This window comes from Tetrahymena thermophila (assembly GCF_000189635.1).
Source record: "Tetrahymena thermophila SB210 genomic scaffold scf_8254379, whole genome shotgun sequence".
Taxonomy (NCBI): domain Eukaryota; phylum Ciliophora; class Oligohymenophorea; order Hymenostomatida; family Tetrahymenidae; genus Tetrahymena; species Tetrahymena thermophila.
Window position 1 is genome coordinate 262456 of NW_002476163.1, and position 14404 is coordinate 276859.

Sequence of the window (14404 nt, forward strand, 5' to 3'; positions counted from 1 at the left end):
ATTTCAAAATAGAAGTTTATAGAGAAATTTTATTCTTTTACACTATTTTCATTCATAGGCAGGTATTTTTTGGCAAAAAGAGTCGTAAATACTTGCTTCAAGAGTGTTAAGGCAAATAAGAGATGTTTTCTAGTTTTCAGACTATTCAGGTAATTCGACATATTCTAAATCAGGAAAAATTTATTTCACATGCATCAGATTGATTGTAGCATGGTTGGTGTAGTTATAACCTGCTACCATATTTTTATCAAGCAAATATTTAGCGAGCTTGTTGAGCTCAACATGCTAGTTTGGTAATGAAGACTCAACCCAGCAAGGGAAAATAGTTCTTCTCTCTTTAGTTTCTTGTATTTAAATCTATTAAAAAAATTATTTATAAAATAAATTAGGTTTTTAAATAATTACATTTTTGATAGATTCAATAGCAGTTTCATAGTCTAAAAATCCAAGCTCCTATTAAGAAGTTCTGTTACGTGTTGATATCAATGGTAAATGTCTATATTACTCATATGGCATGAATGTATTAAACTAGCATAGAATGTTATAGCGCTTGGGCTCATCAGGTATTACGTATACTAGTCTATCATGAAATAGCTTTTAAGTAAAATATTAAATTAAATAATTAAGTAAGTAAATCAAATAATACATTGTAAGCTGTGTTTTCACAGGGTTCGCAAAGAATTGACTACTTTTCAGGGACAAGATATTTCTTATATACTTAGAAAAATCCGGAGTATGTTTAATACTTTTTAAGTTGACTTTCCAACAATTTTTATGGATTAATAATTATAGCCATTTCTAGATCATCATCATCTCCATCCTCTTGATCTATAGTGTCTTTATTTGAAATTAGTTAATTTATTGATCCTTCGTAAATCTACTCATCGAGAGGTATACCTGTAGGATTATACTCCTTGTCAGTATCCCTATCAACAATCAAAGGAGAAAATCTAGCAAAGCATCCTTCTTCCTCTTTTTCTAAATCTATGAATTATGGAATTTTAGACTTAGCTTAAAGAATGGAATCTTCACCTTCTTCATTTTTTTTAACTCTTTTAGTACCAAATATTCTCTCCTAAACTTCTGTTTCTGACATATCATTAATACTAAGTACTTGAGTTTATTTTTTTTCTTACAGTCTAGGGTCTTTCGAGGGTCTTTTAGTGAGTAATTTGCTATCATTATTTAAAGAATCTTAATTATTACCTCCCCAGCTTGATGTTGTTGTTGCTTAAGTACTTGCTGCTTCTTTTACTTAAGATGAACCCCATCCACCCCCACAACCTCCTTATACTGTAGTGTTATCTTCAGTAGTAGATCCCCATCCACCTCCTCCACTTTAAACTGAAGGTGCATTGTCTGAAGAGTTATTCCAACCACCTTCCCCAGAGTTACTTTTTTATTTATTGTTATTTACAAAAGAAGAATTATTATTATTATTATTTCTATTATTATTTCCCCTAAAATTTTATCTCTCTCCTCCTTAATTTTAATTTGAGTTGTTTCTATTATTTCCATTTCCCCATGAGCCTTATCTTTTATTCTCACCCTAATTCTAATTGTCAGATGCTCCCCATTTTTTACCATTGTTGCCTCCTCCATTATTTTCACTAGAGCTGTTGTTATTATTAGAGAAAGATGAGCCCCATCCACCAGTTCCAGACTAAGTTGAATTTTCTATTTTTGAGGATTCTTAATTCCCCCATCCTCCTGATGTTGTAGAATTTTCATTATTAGAACTATTATTACCCCACCCATCTTAAGAATCACTCTTATTAGCTTATTATTCGTTATTTTGTTTTGAGTTTCCCCAACTTCCGTTTCCTTGCTTTCCTCCTTACTAATCTTTATTTTAGCCCCATGCTCTATTTCCTCCCTATCTATTATTATTGTTATTCTAGTTGTTGTTCCCATTATTTCTAAATCTGTTGTTATTATTAGTATTGCTATTATTGTTATTATTTGTAGATGTTGAACCCCAGGAATCTCCTCCTCCTTGAGTTTAATCAGAAGTGTTTCCCCAACCTCCACTACTTGATTGAGATTCTTATTTATTTTCAGTTTATTAAGATCCCCATCCTCCACTAGATTCACTGGTTTAGTTTGTATTTGCTGTTGTATTAGTATTCGAAGAACCCCAACCTGAAGAAGCTTCAGAACTGTTTTTATTTTCATTTGTAGAAGATCCCCATCCACTAGAAGAAGTGGTTGTATTATTTTAATTAGCATCGTTTGAGGAAGCTCCCCAGCCACTTCCTCCTGTAGATTAAGAGTTATCATTAGATTAGCTATTCCAACCACCAGAGTTGTTACTTTAACCTTCGTTTGAATTGGTCTTTTTGAATGAATTATTTCTATTTTGGTTTTAAAACCCTCCACCATTATTATTGCGTTCTCCGCCATTTCTGTTGTTGTTATTCTTATTCCAGCCTCCTCCGTTATTTCCATTTTTATTCTCTCCTCCTTCTTTGTTAAAGTTCCTATTATTATTGTTGTTGTTGAATCTCCTTTATCCTCCATTGTTATCATTTCCAGATTCTCCATTATTGTTATTTCTATCGAATCTTCTTCCACCTCCATTATTTCCATTGTTATTGTTATTATTTCTATTAAATCTACCTCCGCCTGAGTTATTATTATTATTATTATTATTACTTCCATTGCCATTTGAAGAACCCCATCCTCCGCTATCAGTAGATTAGTTACCCCATCCACCTTCTGAGTTATTTTTATTGGAATTATCTTCATTTCCAGAAGTAGAACTTCCCCATACTGCTGTTGATGATGATGGATTGTTATTGGTAGATGATCCCCATCCACCTCCATTTCCTTCATTATTTTAGCTTGATGTATTATCATTGCTTTGTGCTCCCCATCCTCCTGTACTAGAAGATTGAACGGATTCATTATTAACTTTATCTTTATTACTAGAACCCCATCCTGAAGAAGATGATTTACTTTCTGTTTAAGCTCCCATAGAGTTTTAACTGCCTCCCCATATATTAGAGGAAGAATCTGACTTAGGAACTAACTCATTTTAAGATTATCCTCCCCATCCGCTTCCGCTAGTGTTTGAAATCGATTAATTTTATGTAATTGAAGTTTCATCTTTAGTATTAGATTCCCATGTAGTAGAACAATTACTCATTTTAGCAAAATCTACCTATGTATTAGCACTTTCTCTCAAAGGTTTAGAGTCATCTGTTCTCATATCACTTTATAATTATCTAAGAGGTTGATCTTCATTTCCATTTTAATGCATAGAATCTTTCTCTCCTGATGATTGCTTTTTAGGCTTTTCATTTTATTTTTCTTGTAGAATTTGCTGCACTCTATCTGTATTTATTTCTTCAAAAACAAAGCTTTTAGGTTCTTCATCTTCTGCTTCTTTATCGTCTAAAGCAGGTTACTTATTCTAAATCATGTGATTGATGTCCTTAGCTGCATCCAATTACTCACAACTTAGCTAACCACTTTCAATTGAAATATCATCTTTTTGTTCCATTTCTTAATTAACTAGAGAAACTTCCATTCTAAATTTTTGTATAAAATAGGATATCAAAATCAATTATTTTTGCTGAGATAAAAATCATGTGAATCTTCATCTCTAATCAAAATTACCTTCTTCTTAAAAGTTGCACGTCAGGTATAGCCTCTTTATCTATCTTAAAGCTCTACTTTCTTGTTTGAGATTATGTTTATTATCTTTTATGTTTTTTTTTAATTTATTCTAATTAATTTATTAATTTTAATAATCCGCAAAATCTTTCTAGCTATTAAATTAAAATTTGAATATAAACAGACACATTTTTAGTGAGAATCCAAAAGCAAATGAAATTACTTTTTTTTAGCTAAAACTCTAATAATTCAAACCAGTATTTATTAAATTCTAACAAATAACTTTTGATACTCATCTAAACAAATTTTAAAAGCTAATAAACTTAGCTAAACTCTATGATGAAATGAATGATTAGCTAAGATTATTATCCATTTTAGTTAGCATCTAATAAGTGTTATTATTTCACGATAAATAATTTTATTAGTAGTAGTGAGTTTTTATGAAAACAAATTTAATTTATTATCTTCAATTTAATATTAAAATTTTGGAGAGATTTTTGTAGAATAAAAAAATAAATATTTTATTGCAATTATTGGAAGATGGAAGGAAGAGACAAAAATAATTTTAAAATAAGTTTATTAGTAAAAATGAGTTTATATTTTTTAAAAATGTACAAATAATATTTTTTATAAAAATTAAAATAAATTATTTAATTGCAATTAAAATTAAGTTTAATATGTATTTAAATAAAAATTTAATATGATTTTCCTCCATTTTTAAATAATCTGAAATTAAAATAAAGAAAATGTCCAAATTATCGTTTATATAAATTTCAAAAAAAATTATATTTATAAAATTTCTTTTAAAAATTATATTTATTTAAAGATATATTTTAAATGAAAATTTTTGATTAAACAAACTCATTTTATATTTCACTATTTTTTAGTGTGTTAAGAAAAATAGCTTTTACCTAATCTCAATATTTAAAAATTTTGTTTATTTTTTTTATAATAAACACTTTTTCATTTTTAGAAAATGCGTTTAAAATTAATTCAACATAATAAATAAATTGGTGTAACATAAGTTTTATTAATTTATGTAAATGAGTGAATGATTTTAAAAATTTATTTATGATCATTGTAAAGTTTTTTAGTTTAGTAATAAATTTTGTAATGTTTTAACATCATAATTAACTATTTTTTATTTTTTTTGATTTATTTAAAATTCAAGCTCTTATATTTGACTTTTCCTTTTTCAAGCTTTGATTTTAGATATGAATATAAAATTAAAAAAATTAAGCAAATATTCTTAAATTGAGTTTCTTTTAACTTACAGTTATTAGTGATAATATACTTTAAGTTGATGATTAATTACAAATTTATTTCAATGGCTTAACTTTATTTTCACCAATACTCTTCTCATTATGAATAGCAAAAAATTAATACGTATACAAACTTTAGCTGATATAAAATCAAATTTACTAAAATTATAGATTGTTTAGCTTGATTGATTGAGAAGTAAATTAATTAAAAATCTTTTAATAGTTAGCTAGTGTTTCTTAAGAAAAAAATAATATTTTTTGCAGCTATCTAAATTAGATTTTTAACAGATTGTCATAGGGTGGGTAATTAGTTAGTTGTCTATAAATTTCTAAACTTATAGTATTTACAAAAATTCTTACTCTTATTTCATAAATAATGAAAAATATACTTATTTATAATAACAAGATAAATATATTGCAAGTTTTAAAGCAGTATCTAATCGAATTTTGTATAATCAAAATTTAATTTTTATTAAAATAATAAATATATTTTTTTATTTATTACTTAGATTATTTGTGGTGATACTTGAATTCTCAAAAAAAGTCAATTATAGTTACTATTAGTTTTTTTATTTTTTGCATAATCTTGAATTGTAATTTATCTGATTAATTAAATCGCTTTCTTATCTATTTCATTAGTCTGATTTTACATAATCTAAATGAATCCACAATTTATAATTCAGAGAATTGTTTGTGAGCTTTCTTTTTCTCAATTTTCTGAGAAATTGAAAGCAAATAATAAAAAAAATAAAGATTAATTAAAGTATATGTGGATGATATCTAAATTAATTTATAAAAAAAATAATATTTATTATAGCTTTTTAAAACAAACATATTTTATTACATATCCCTCTTATTTATTTATAACTATTTTTAATGTAAGTAACCTCAATTTAATTTTTTAATCATCTAGGAATAGTTAATTTTATGTTAATAAAAGTACCCAGTACTTTTTATAAAAATTAGCTAGTCAAAATCCAATTTTAATTCTTATGATTTGCTCTTATATTAAATGTAATAAACAAAATACAAGTAAATAACTACGAATATATATTAAAATATACTCTAAATCTTTAATTTAACAAAATTTACTACTTAAAAAATACCAACTATGTTGCTTATCTTTTTTTAATTTCTAAGGGCTAAGCTAAATTATTTGTTTATGAAGCTGTATTTAATTTATTTAGAAATTGAAATCTAAAATTACATTTTATCATTTAAAAAAGAAAATTCAGAATTTTTTCATATGGATATTTCTTAACTAAATCTTTTCTTCATATAAAATATGAGTTTATTTAAGTATGTATCTATGTAAGAATTATCAATTAAGTTTTTTCAAAAGCTAATCATTAAGAATTAAGATTTTTATTATTGAAAATTACAGATAAATTAACACAACTAATTAAAAAAGCTCAACTTGATTATTGTCGATGGAAGCACCTTCATTTAATTAAAATATTCTATCAAATTGATTTTATTGTGAATTATTTTTTTAATATCTTGTGTTCTATTTGTAATAAGTTTTATATAATCGAAATATAAAGAAAGTACAAGACTTTACAAGAAAAGTTATGTAGATAATGTAAAATAGCTTAGCTTTTATAAAAATTTTTAATTTCTTATTTTTTTCTACTTATTGTTTATTATTATTATACTTGTTTTAGATAAAAAAATAAATAAATAATTCAAAATGCCAATTTTAATCTATTGGAATTATTAATATATTTACAAAGAAAATTAATAATATTGCAAATAAATGCTAATATTTTTTATTTACACTTTCAAAAAAACAAGTAAATACTAAAATTTAATTAAATTTAAATTTTCTAACAATATTTATTAAGTATCTATCATCTATCTTAAAAGAATTTTAAGTTTTTAAAATTGTGAAAGAATATAAAACATCCACACACTTATTTAATTATTTTGCTTCATAATATGTAGCTGTATGATATTTTTACTGATTAAGTGTTCCAAAATTAAAAGTTAAAAAAATCCATAATAGCTTATTTTACCAATTAGAAGAATAAAAAATAGATTGCTTTACATTTAAAAAAGTAGAATATAAGACAGTGACGCACATATCGATTATAGTGTAAGATTATGTTTTAGATTATAAAATATTGAATAAATAATGATTTAAATGTCTTGTTTTTTTTTTTGTGATACTTTGAAAATGCGAGTTTCTAAAATTAATTTTTTTGTCTTCATCTCAATAAATTTCAACACAAATTTTTTAAATTAAAAATCTCTGATTATTTTTATGTAATATTTTTATGGTAAATGAGTTTTATTTAAAAATAAATTATTGTCGACAATATTTCAATATTTTCATCAAAATAAAACGAAGTATATTAAAATTGATCTTATAATTGAAGTTACTATTATAGAAGTAACTTATGATAGAAAGGAGACGTTTATAAAGAATTTGTTTTCAGTCTATCAAAAGACTTTAAACATTATCCTTTTGAATTATTTGTTTGGATATTCACCTAAATTTAATTAAAAGTTTGTCTTTTTTTATTACATAAAAACTTATATTATTTTAAATGGTAATAAATACGCATATCCAATCTATAGAAACATAACAAGTTAATAACTTTTAATTATTGTTTTTGTTTTTCTACCTTCACCTAAATATTAAAATAAATACAATTGATTTCAAAATATTTACCAGTACTATTGAATCTATTTTTTTTAGTACGCAACATATACCATTTTGTTTATCTAAATTAGTTTGAACAAAATTAGTGGGATCAACTAATTTTTTACTTTAATACGAGTAAAAACAAGAGAATTTGATCTTCATAAAAAATATTATTAGATTTTCTTATATAATTTATTGTAATGAGGCCTTTTGTAAAAAGTATAAACCCTAATTTCTGATTTAATCCTGCAACTAAATTGATACCTAGCTATTATTTAAATCACTAATACTTATAGTAAACGAATGATTGAAATTTGTATTTTATTAATTTTTTATGAATATTATAAAATCTGATAAGTGCCTAAATGCTTTCTGTAATTATTTATATAAATCATGTGATTTAAAAGCTTTTTCAATTCACTAATATATGCCTTACAATCTTCCTGACTAATTATGGGAAAATAATAGTGTAAAGTAAGATTATTTTATCTTAGTTTCAAGCGCTAGCTTATATTTTAGAAAATAAAAATTAACTTAAATATTGTATGATCTGCAATAGTTTGCTTTTTGTGGTTATATATATTTTTTTTAGTTTATTTGAACCCCTTTGAAATACCGCCTATTTCTCTCAATAACAAAGATCTGTAATCAAAATTTTTAATTAACTCAGCTTCTATTGTTAGTCACTAATTATTAGCTGGTAATTAACTTTTTAATTTACATAATCATTTAATTTACTGTTATCATTTTATTTAATATGATAAATTTTTGATTTTGTTTTTTCAAGAATAGAATTAAATAAATTAAATCAATCAATTTAAGACTTAATTATTTTTTATCCATATCTTCTTTATTATTGTATTTAAATTCAAAATACTTAAAATATTTACTTATAGCTTAATGGTGAGCATAAATTAAAAAAAAATTACTTTAGCATTTTTAAATATTGAGTTAGTAATTATTATTAGATATATATCCAGTACTGCAATCTGAAGTAAAAAAATAGTATGCTATTCATTTATCTACAGATAAACAATTTGAAGAGGAAATAAGATCTATAAAAGTTGATAAATAAAATTTAAATATTAGTTCATTAACTTAAATTCCAAATATAAGCATTTTAATCAGCATTTGCTTAATAAAATATAAGTCTTCTCAAAATTATCATCAAACAATTGATTATTTGTTTAGTATAAACCATTTCTATAGTAGCGTCTCAAAATAATCTTGAGATCTTGATAGCATGTTCATTTAAGGAGTTTTGATAAAACAAGTAAACATTTTTATCGAGAAGTTATCCAAAAGATTAAAAATGCAAGTTTATTGTGTTGGTTGAATACTTTTGTAAAAAAAACTGAAAATAGAAAATAAAATATAAAATAACAGAAAATACAGTTAATACTTATTTTAAGATTTGATATCAAAGATTAATAAATTAAACAAACTGACACAAAATGTTTAAATAAAGAATATTTTGTATGTTTGGTATTTTCTTATATAATTTTTTTGAAATAGCTTTTAGCTTTTGGAATATGATTCAATTCTGTAAAATGCATACAACGCATCTATTTCATTAAATTATTCTTCTAAAATTGTAAATAATTTTAGACCATGTTAAAAAAAATTAGGCGGTCTATTTCTTTCTTTTTTTAACAAATCTAACTCAGTAATTTAATCAAATTAAATGTTTGAGAAGCTGCACTAAAAAACAAAGAAACTCATTAAAAAAAAAACCTTTAAAAACAATTAACAAACATTTAATTAAAAAATTTAATTTCCTTCTTCTTGAATATATCTATTTACTTAATTTCCTCTTCTTTTTCCTTTGAGCAGACACCAATTTAACTTTTATTTTTCACTATTTTAAAAAAAAGGTCAGTAGGAATTGAGTTAAACAGAAGTAAAATTTATATCTGAATTTTATGGTTACATTTAGATATTTACTAGGAATAATCTAATAATAAGATGTTAAATATGTAAAATAAATGATAGTAATATTATTTCTGATTCTTTGTTTTTATTTTACAAATAATTTTGTAGCAAATTTTACAAACTTTTAACTTTCATGTCCTAAAATTTATTTTTGTTGATAAATTTTTCATCAAAAATATAGTTTTAAAAAATAACAAAATTTTACTTGAAATCAAATTGAAATGCGATAACAATTACAATGTCTGCATGTTCTGATGAACGTTCAAAAATTGAATTTTTTTAGTTTATAGAAAATAAATCCTCCTAAATTAATTTGGCTTCCAAAAGAAAGATCAGAATAAAAAATTTCCTCTTTATTATCGTGCAAAATAAAAATGTGTTTATTCAAGCAATAAATTAATTATTTAATTTTATTATTAATAAATTTTAGGTATTCTTGAGTATTCAACTATTATTTCTATTCATATATATTTAAAAATCAATAATTTTATTATAAAAACAGATAGAAATGTTTTCTTATTCTATAAAAAATGATAATATCTTCTCAAAGTAAAAATAGAATTGGAATTAGTAATTATAATTTAGGGTATAAAGAAAATCAAATAGATAATCATTGTAAACATAGAGTTAAGGATTAAAATTTTTTAAATTTATTTCTATTGTAATTCATAAGAAGTGTTGTTTGTAAGTCTTTGCAAATATTAAAGTCTCTAAAAATATTTGAAGAATAACAAATTATAAAAAAATTTTATAAAAGGTTAAAAGATTTTGTAAGACTTATTGTTTTTAATGGAATTGTTTGTTTGACTTTAATTTTATTAGATTATCTAATGGTTTATAATCATAAATTGATATAATTTTACTGGTTTTTTAATAAAATTATTTATTTTGAAAGAATTTATTTATTAATTACTATCAATTAGCTTAAATATTTGACTGCTTTATAAATATTTAAATTAACATGATAAATTCATCAGTTTTTAAATAAAAAGGAAAAAATGTAATATTTGTTTTTAATTGTAAAAATTTGTGGTATTAGTGTCAGTCAAGTAGTCTACACTTTAAGTTTAAATATGTTGATCATTGATATGTAAAAATATCCGAATGAATTGATTTCAGAATAGATAGGAATAAAAAGAGAAAGGGTGCGAATAATTTTTTCAAATTTTGCTAAGAAAATGAATGGGAACCAGCTGGCCGCTCTGTGGTATATTATTTATTAGTAATGAATTATATATCTTTCCTTACAAAATTAATTTTGAAAATAGAAAAAAATTATGCCAACAAAACTTAATCTAAATTGGTTATTCCCCAGTAGATGAAAAGAGTAAATCAAAACAATAAAAATAATAGAAGAACGGGTAATACCAAAATTACGTTTGCCAAAAATTATTTAATCTGTCTTTTTTACATATTTTTTTTTCAATTTCATTTTTATTAAGACTTGTATTCTTATTTTTTTTACAAGTGCCATTTACTTCAATATTTTTCTAAATAACAAAAAAGCTTTTCTACTAAGTAAATTTTCAGTAAAATTTTCAGAAACTGTAAAATTATTTCATATTACAGCCTAGTTGATTTATATAAACGTTTTCTCTCCTCATTTATGATTTGTTAAAGACATATTAACTTATTTTTATCAATGTATTACTTTTAACTAACTAACTAATAATTTTTCTGATTAAATAATAATTTCCTTTACACTGTTTTGCATTAGAAATCTTATTTGTTAATTAATAAAATTAGCTAAAATTTAATACACAAAGAAGGGAAGGGGTATTGTTAATTAAAGAAATAAATTATTAATTTATTTATTTACAAAGTAATTCTTCAATTTGATTACATAGAGAATTTTAATTTGCAATTTTCTTTCTTAGCGATTTGATTTCGTCAAAAATAATAATAAATTCAAATTAATTTTTGTGATGGAGATTGTATTTGATTAAATACAACAAAGATTCACAACAATTAATTAATAATTTAATTAAAACGAAAACAAATCAAAAAAAAAATTATCAAACAAAAACACAATCACTTATCCAAATCAATTAAATAATCTCTCAATAAAAAATAGAGATTAGAAGAAAAAAGTGATTTGAAACATCCTGCTTCATATTTTTTAAAAACTACTATCACACATCAATATAACCTATCATGGGCTGTGTTAATGATAAATAAGGCCAAAGGTCTCCCAAACACGCTAATCCTCTTGATTCTAAGCCATTCTTACAAGAATCAAGCCAATTATTAAAAGAATATTTAAGAATTGAATAGGAACTCTTCAAACAAAGAGTCCATCTCAACAATTTAATTTCCAGTTAAAGAAAATAAGAAATGACACTAAACAACATGTCTTTACCTAGAGGTAGCTCCTTGAATGAAAAATAAGGTGAATGGGCTGAATAAACTTATTTTTAAGAAATGCAACTATTAAGCGAACTTGAAAAGAAAGCTTTAGCTTAGCCTGCCCACTATTAAATTTTGATTGAGAAAATCAATCGTGTCCGTTCTAATTTCTCTCGCTTAGTCAAGTAATTAAACTAAATAAAGACTGCCCATATGAAGTTAATGTCTATGGGATAGAAATATGGTGTTTAAAATCAAGGAGATTTTGAAATTGCCTACAATGAATTGAAGAAATAAGAAGAAAAATTCTCTGCTTATTTTGATAGAAATCAAACCCGCAATAAAATTTCTCTTTCCGAAACAACTCAAGCTACTAATTTTAATAATTGAAATTGTTGAAATAACAATCATAATAAATACTTCAAAAATACCATGAATTTTCCATAGATTTTTTATAAATTTAATCAAATCAAATTCAATGCTGATAATTAGAAATTTTGTTTTTCTTAATAGTTAATAAATGAATGAATGCTCGAAAATTGTTTTTAATGAAAACGAAGAAAATCCTAAACTAAAATTAAAATAGATAGATAAAATTTATTTGCTAATAAAATATCCCTAAAATAAACAAATAAGAGATCTATCTATTTAGCAAATAACAAAAGCAAAAAATAACTAAAAATTTGCCTATTTCTCTTTTAATTAAAATAATTATCTCCAAAAATTTATTCAACTAACTTAATGAAGGCCAATAAAATTCTGATTAAAGCTCCTTTATTTATAATATAGAACTTCTCTAATGTATAAAAGTTACTCATGTAAATAAATAAATAAATAAACAAACAAATAAGTATAATGAATGACCCTTTTAGAGTATTTAAACCAAATACTTAGTTAATAAACTGATTTAGCCAATATTAATATATAATTAAATAAAAAAACTTACTAAATTATTTTAAATCTTACTAGATATTTATTTATCTATCTATATTACTTATATTTTTCTCTGTATCTTTATTCTTTACTGCTACTGTTTATCAATTATTAATTCAAGTAATTGTTTTCTAAAAAATCAAATCTTTCGAATATTAATTTTTTTCTATCACATCTTTTTTATTCAAATTTAGTGATCTTTTTAAATTTAAAATATATAACTCGCTTTAATCACTTTCGTTTTATAAGTTCGTTCACTCACTTGATTTATTCATTCATTTACTCTATACAGTTATTTATTTATTCTATTTGCTCATTCATTTATTTATTGATAGATTCATTCTATATATTCAACTTTAAATACTTCATAAATTTTAAAAGTTTATCACATATTTTCCCTAAGAAAACAGAGATGAACATAACAAATATATAATTATAATTTCATCAATTGAAGAATAATTTAAGATGTTTAAACGCTATTAGTACTTTTTTTAACTGAAATAACAACCAAATTATTAAATTAGATTGTAAGCTAGCTCTTACATAACTCTATTCAAAATAGATAAAATTCAAATTTAATAAAAAAAAACAACTCTAAAAAAACGTAAAAATACGCAAAGTAGTGATTCAACCGAGTTATAATTTATCTGTGTTTTTTTTTAGGAGGTATTTATCAACTTTATAAAATAGTAAATAAACAAATAAATTTAAATAAGTAGCCAGTATATAAGTCCATACTGATAATTTATTTAATTTCCTAGTAAATAATAATGCAAAGAAAATTTAACAATTTCTAATAAACATGAAGTCACTAAGAGAAGAAATAAATATTTAAAATTCATTCTTTTATTTCTTTTTTATTACTCTAAAGTATTTAAACATATAAATTTTCATTCTCAAATACTAAACCGGGGAAAAGACTTATAATTTTTTTAATTTTTTTGTAAGGGAAAAAAATAATTGGTCATTAAATTAATAGCAAAAAGTGAAAATCAGTTAATATAATTTACAAATATATTGATCTTAAAATGAAAACCATGTAATCCAACAAATATATTACTTTAAAAATAAAATTATGTCTTTATACAAACAAAAAAATTATCAAAAACTTAAAATATCTTAATTTATCGTTTTTAGCTTTGTAATTTTTTACATAATCTAATAGATCTATGATAAAAGTTAAATTTTACGCTAATTACTTTTTTAATGAGTATTTAAGTTGCTTATTTTCAACCATAACCTCCTGCTTACTTTCTTTAAAAAAACATTATTATTATTGATTGGAATTTAAATATATTTTTTTCTTATTGCTGAAACCTTTCTTCCTAAATAAAATAAGGATATACAATAAATAAAAATTTATAATGATTGATTTTATTAGAAATGAGGAATTAAAGCAGGATTCATAAATGAATTGAGGATAAAAATATTTACAAATTAGATTTTTTAACTTTTTTAATTTTTTATTCTTTTATTGCTTAACTTTAATTGTGTAAATTTAAAATGAATGGATGAATTCTTGCTAAATTAGGAAGGGATATAAATCAAATATTTTAGTTTAAAAATATAGAAAAGAGTATAAAAATATACTGAAAATCCTCTGTAATCTTAGTTGCAAATATTCTTTTTGATTCTTAACTCTAATTGCAAAAAAAAAAAATTCGTA

General features: G+C 23.0%; 2 protein-coding genes across 2 annotated transcripts; one reads left to right on the plus strand and one right to left on the minus strand. All coding sequences in view use genetic code 6, as the record gives it.

The window, feature by feature from the left end:
* Nucleotides 1–48: 48 nt before the first annotated feature.
* On the minus strand, nucleotides 49–3532 carry TTHERM_00299879 (hypothetical protein; the record flags this gene model as incomplete). Its single annotated transcript, XM_001470964.1, has 3 exons — nucleotides 49–357; nucleotides 406–594; nucleotides 647–3532. 3 exons carry the CDS (start codon nucleotides 3530–3532, stop codon nucleotides 49–51), a joined length of 3384 nt encoding a protein of 1127 aa, XP_001471014.1.
* An 8081-nt stretch (nucleotides 3533–11613) lies between these two features.
* TTHERM_00299880 (hypothetical protein) lies at nucleotides 11614–12195 on the plus strand (the record flags this gene model as incomplete). Its single annotated transcript, XM_001024515.3, has 1 exon — nucleotides 11614–12195. One exon carries the CDS (start codon nucleotides 11614–11616, stop codon nucleotides 12193–12195), a length of 582 nt encoding a protein of 193 aa, XP_001024515.1.
* Nucleotides 12196–14404: the final 2209 nt, after the last annotated feature.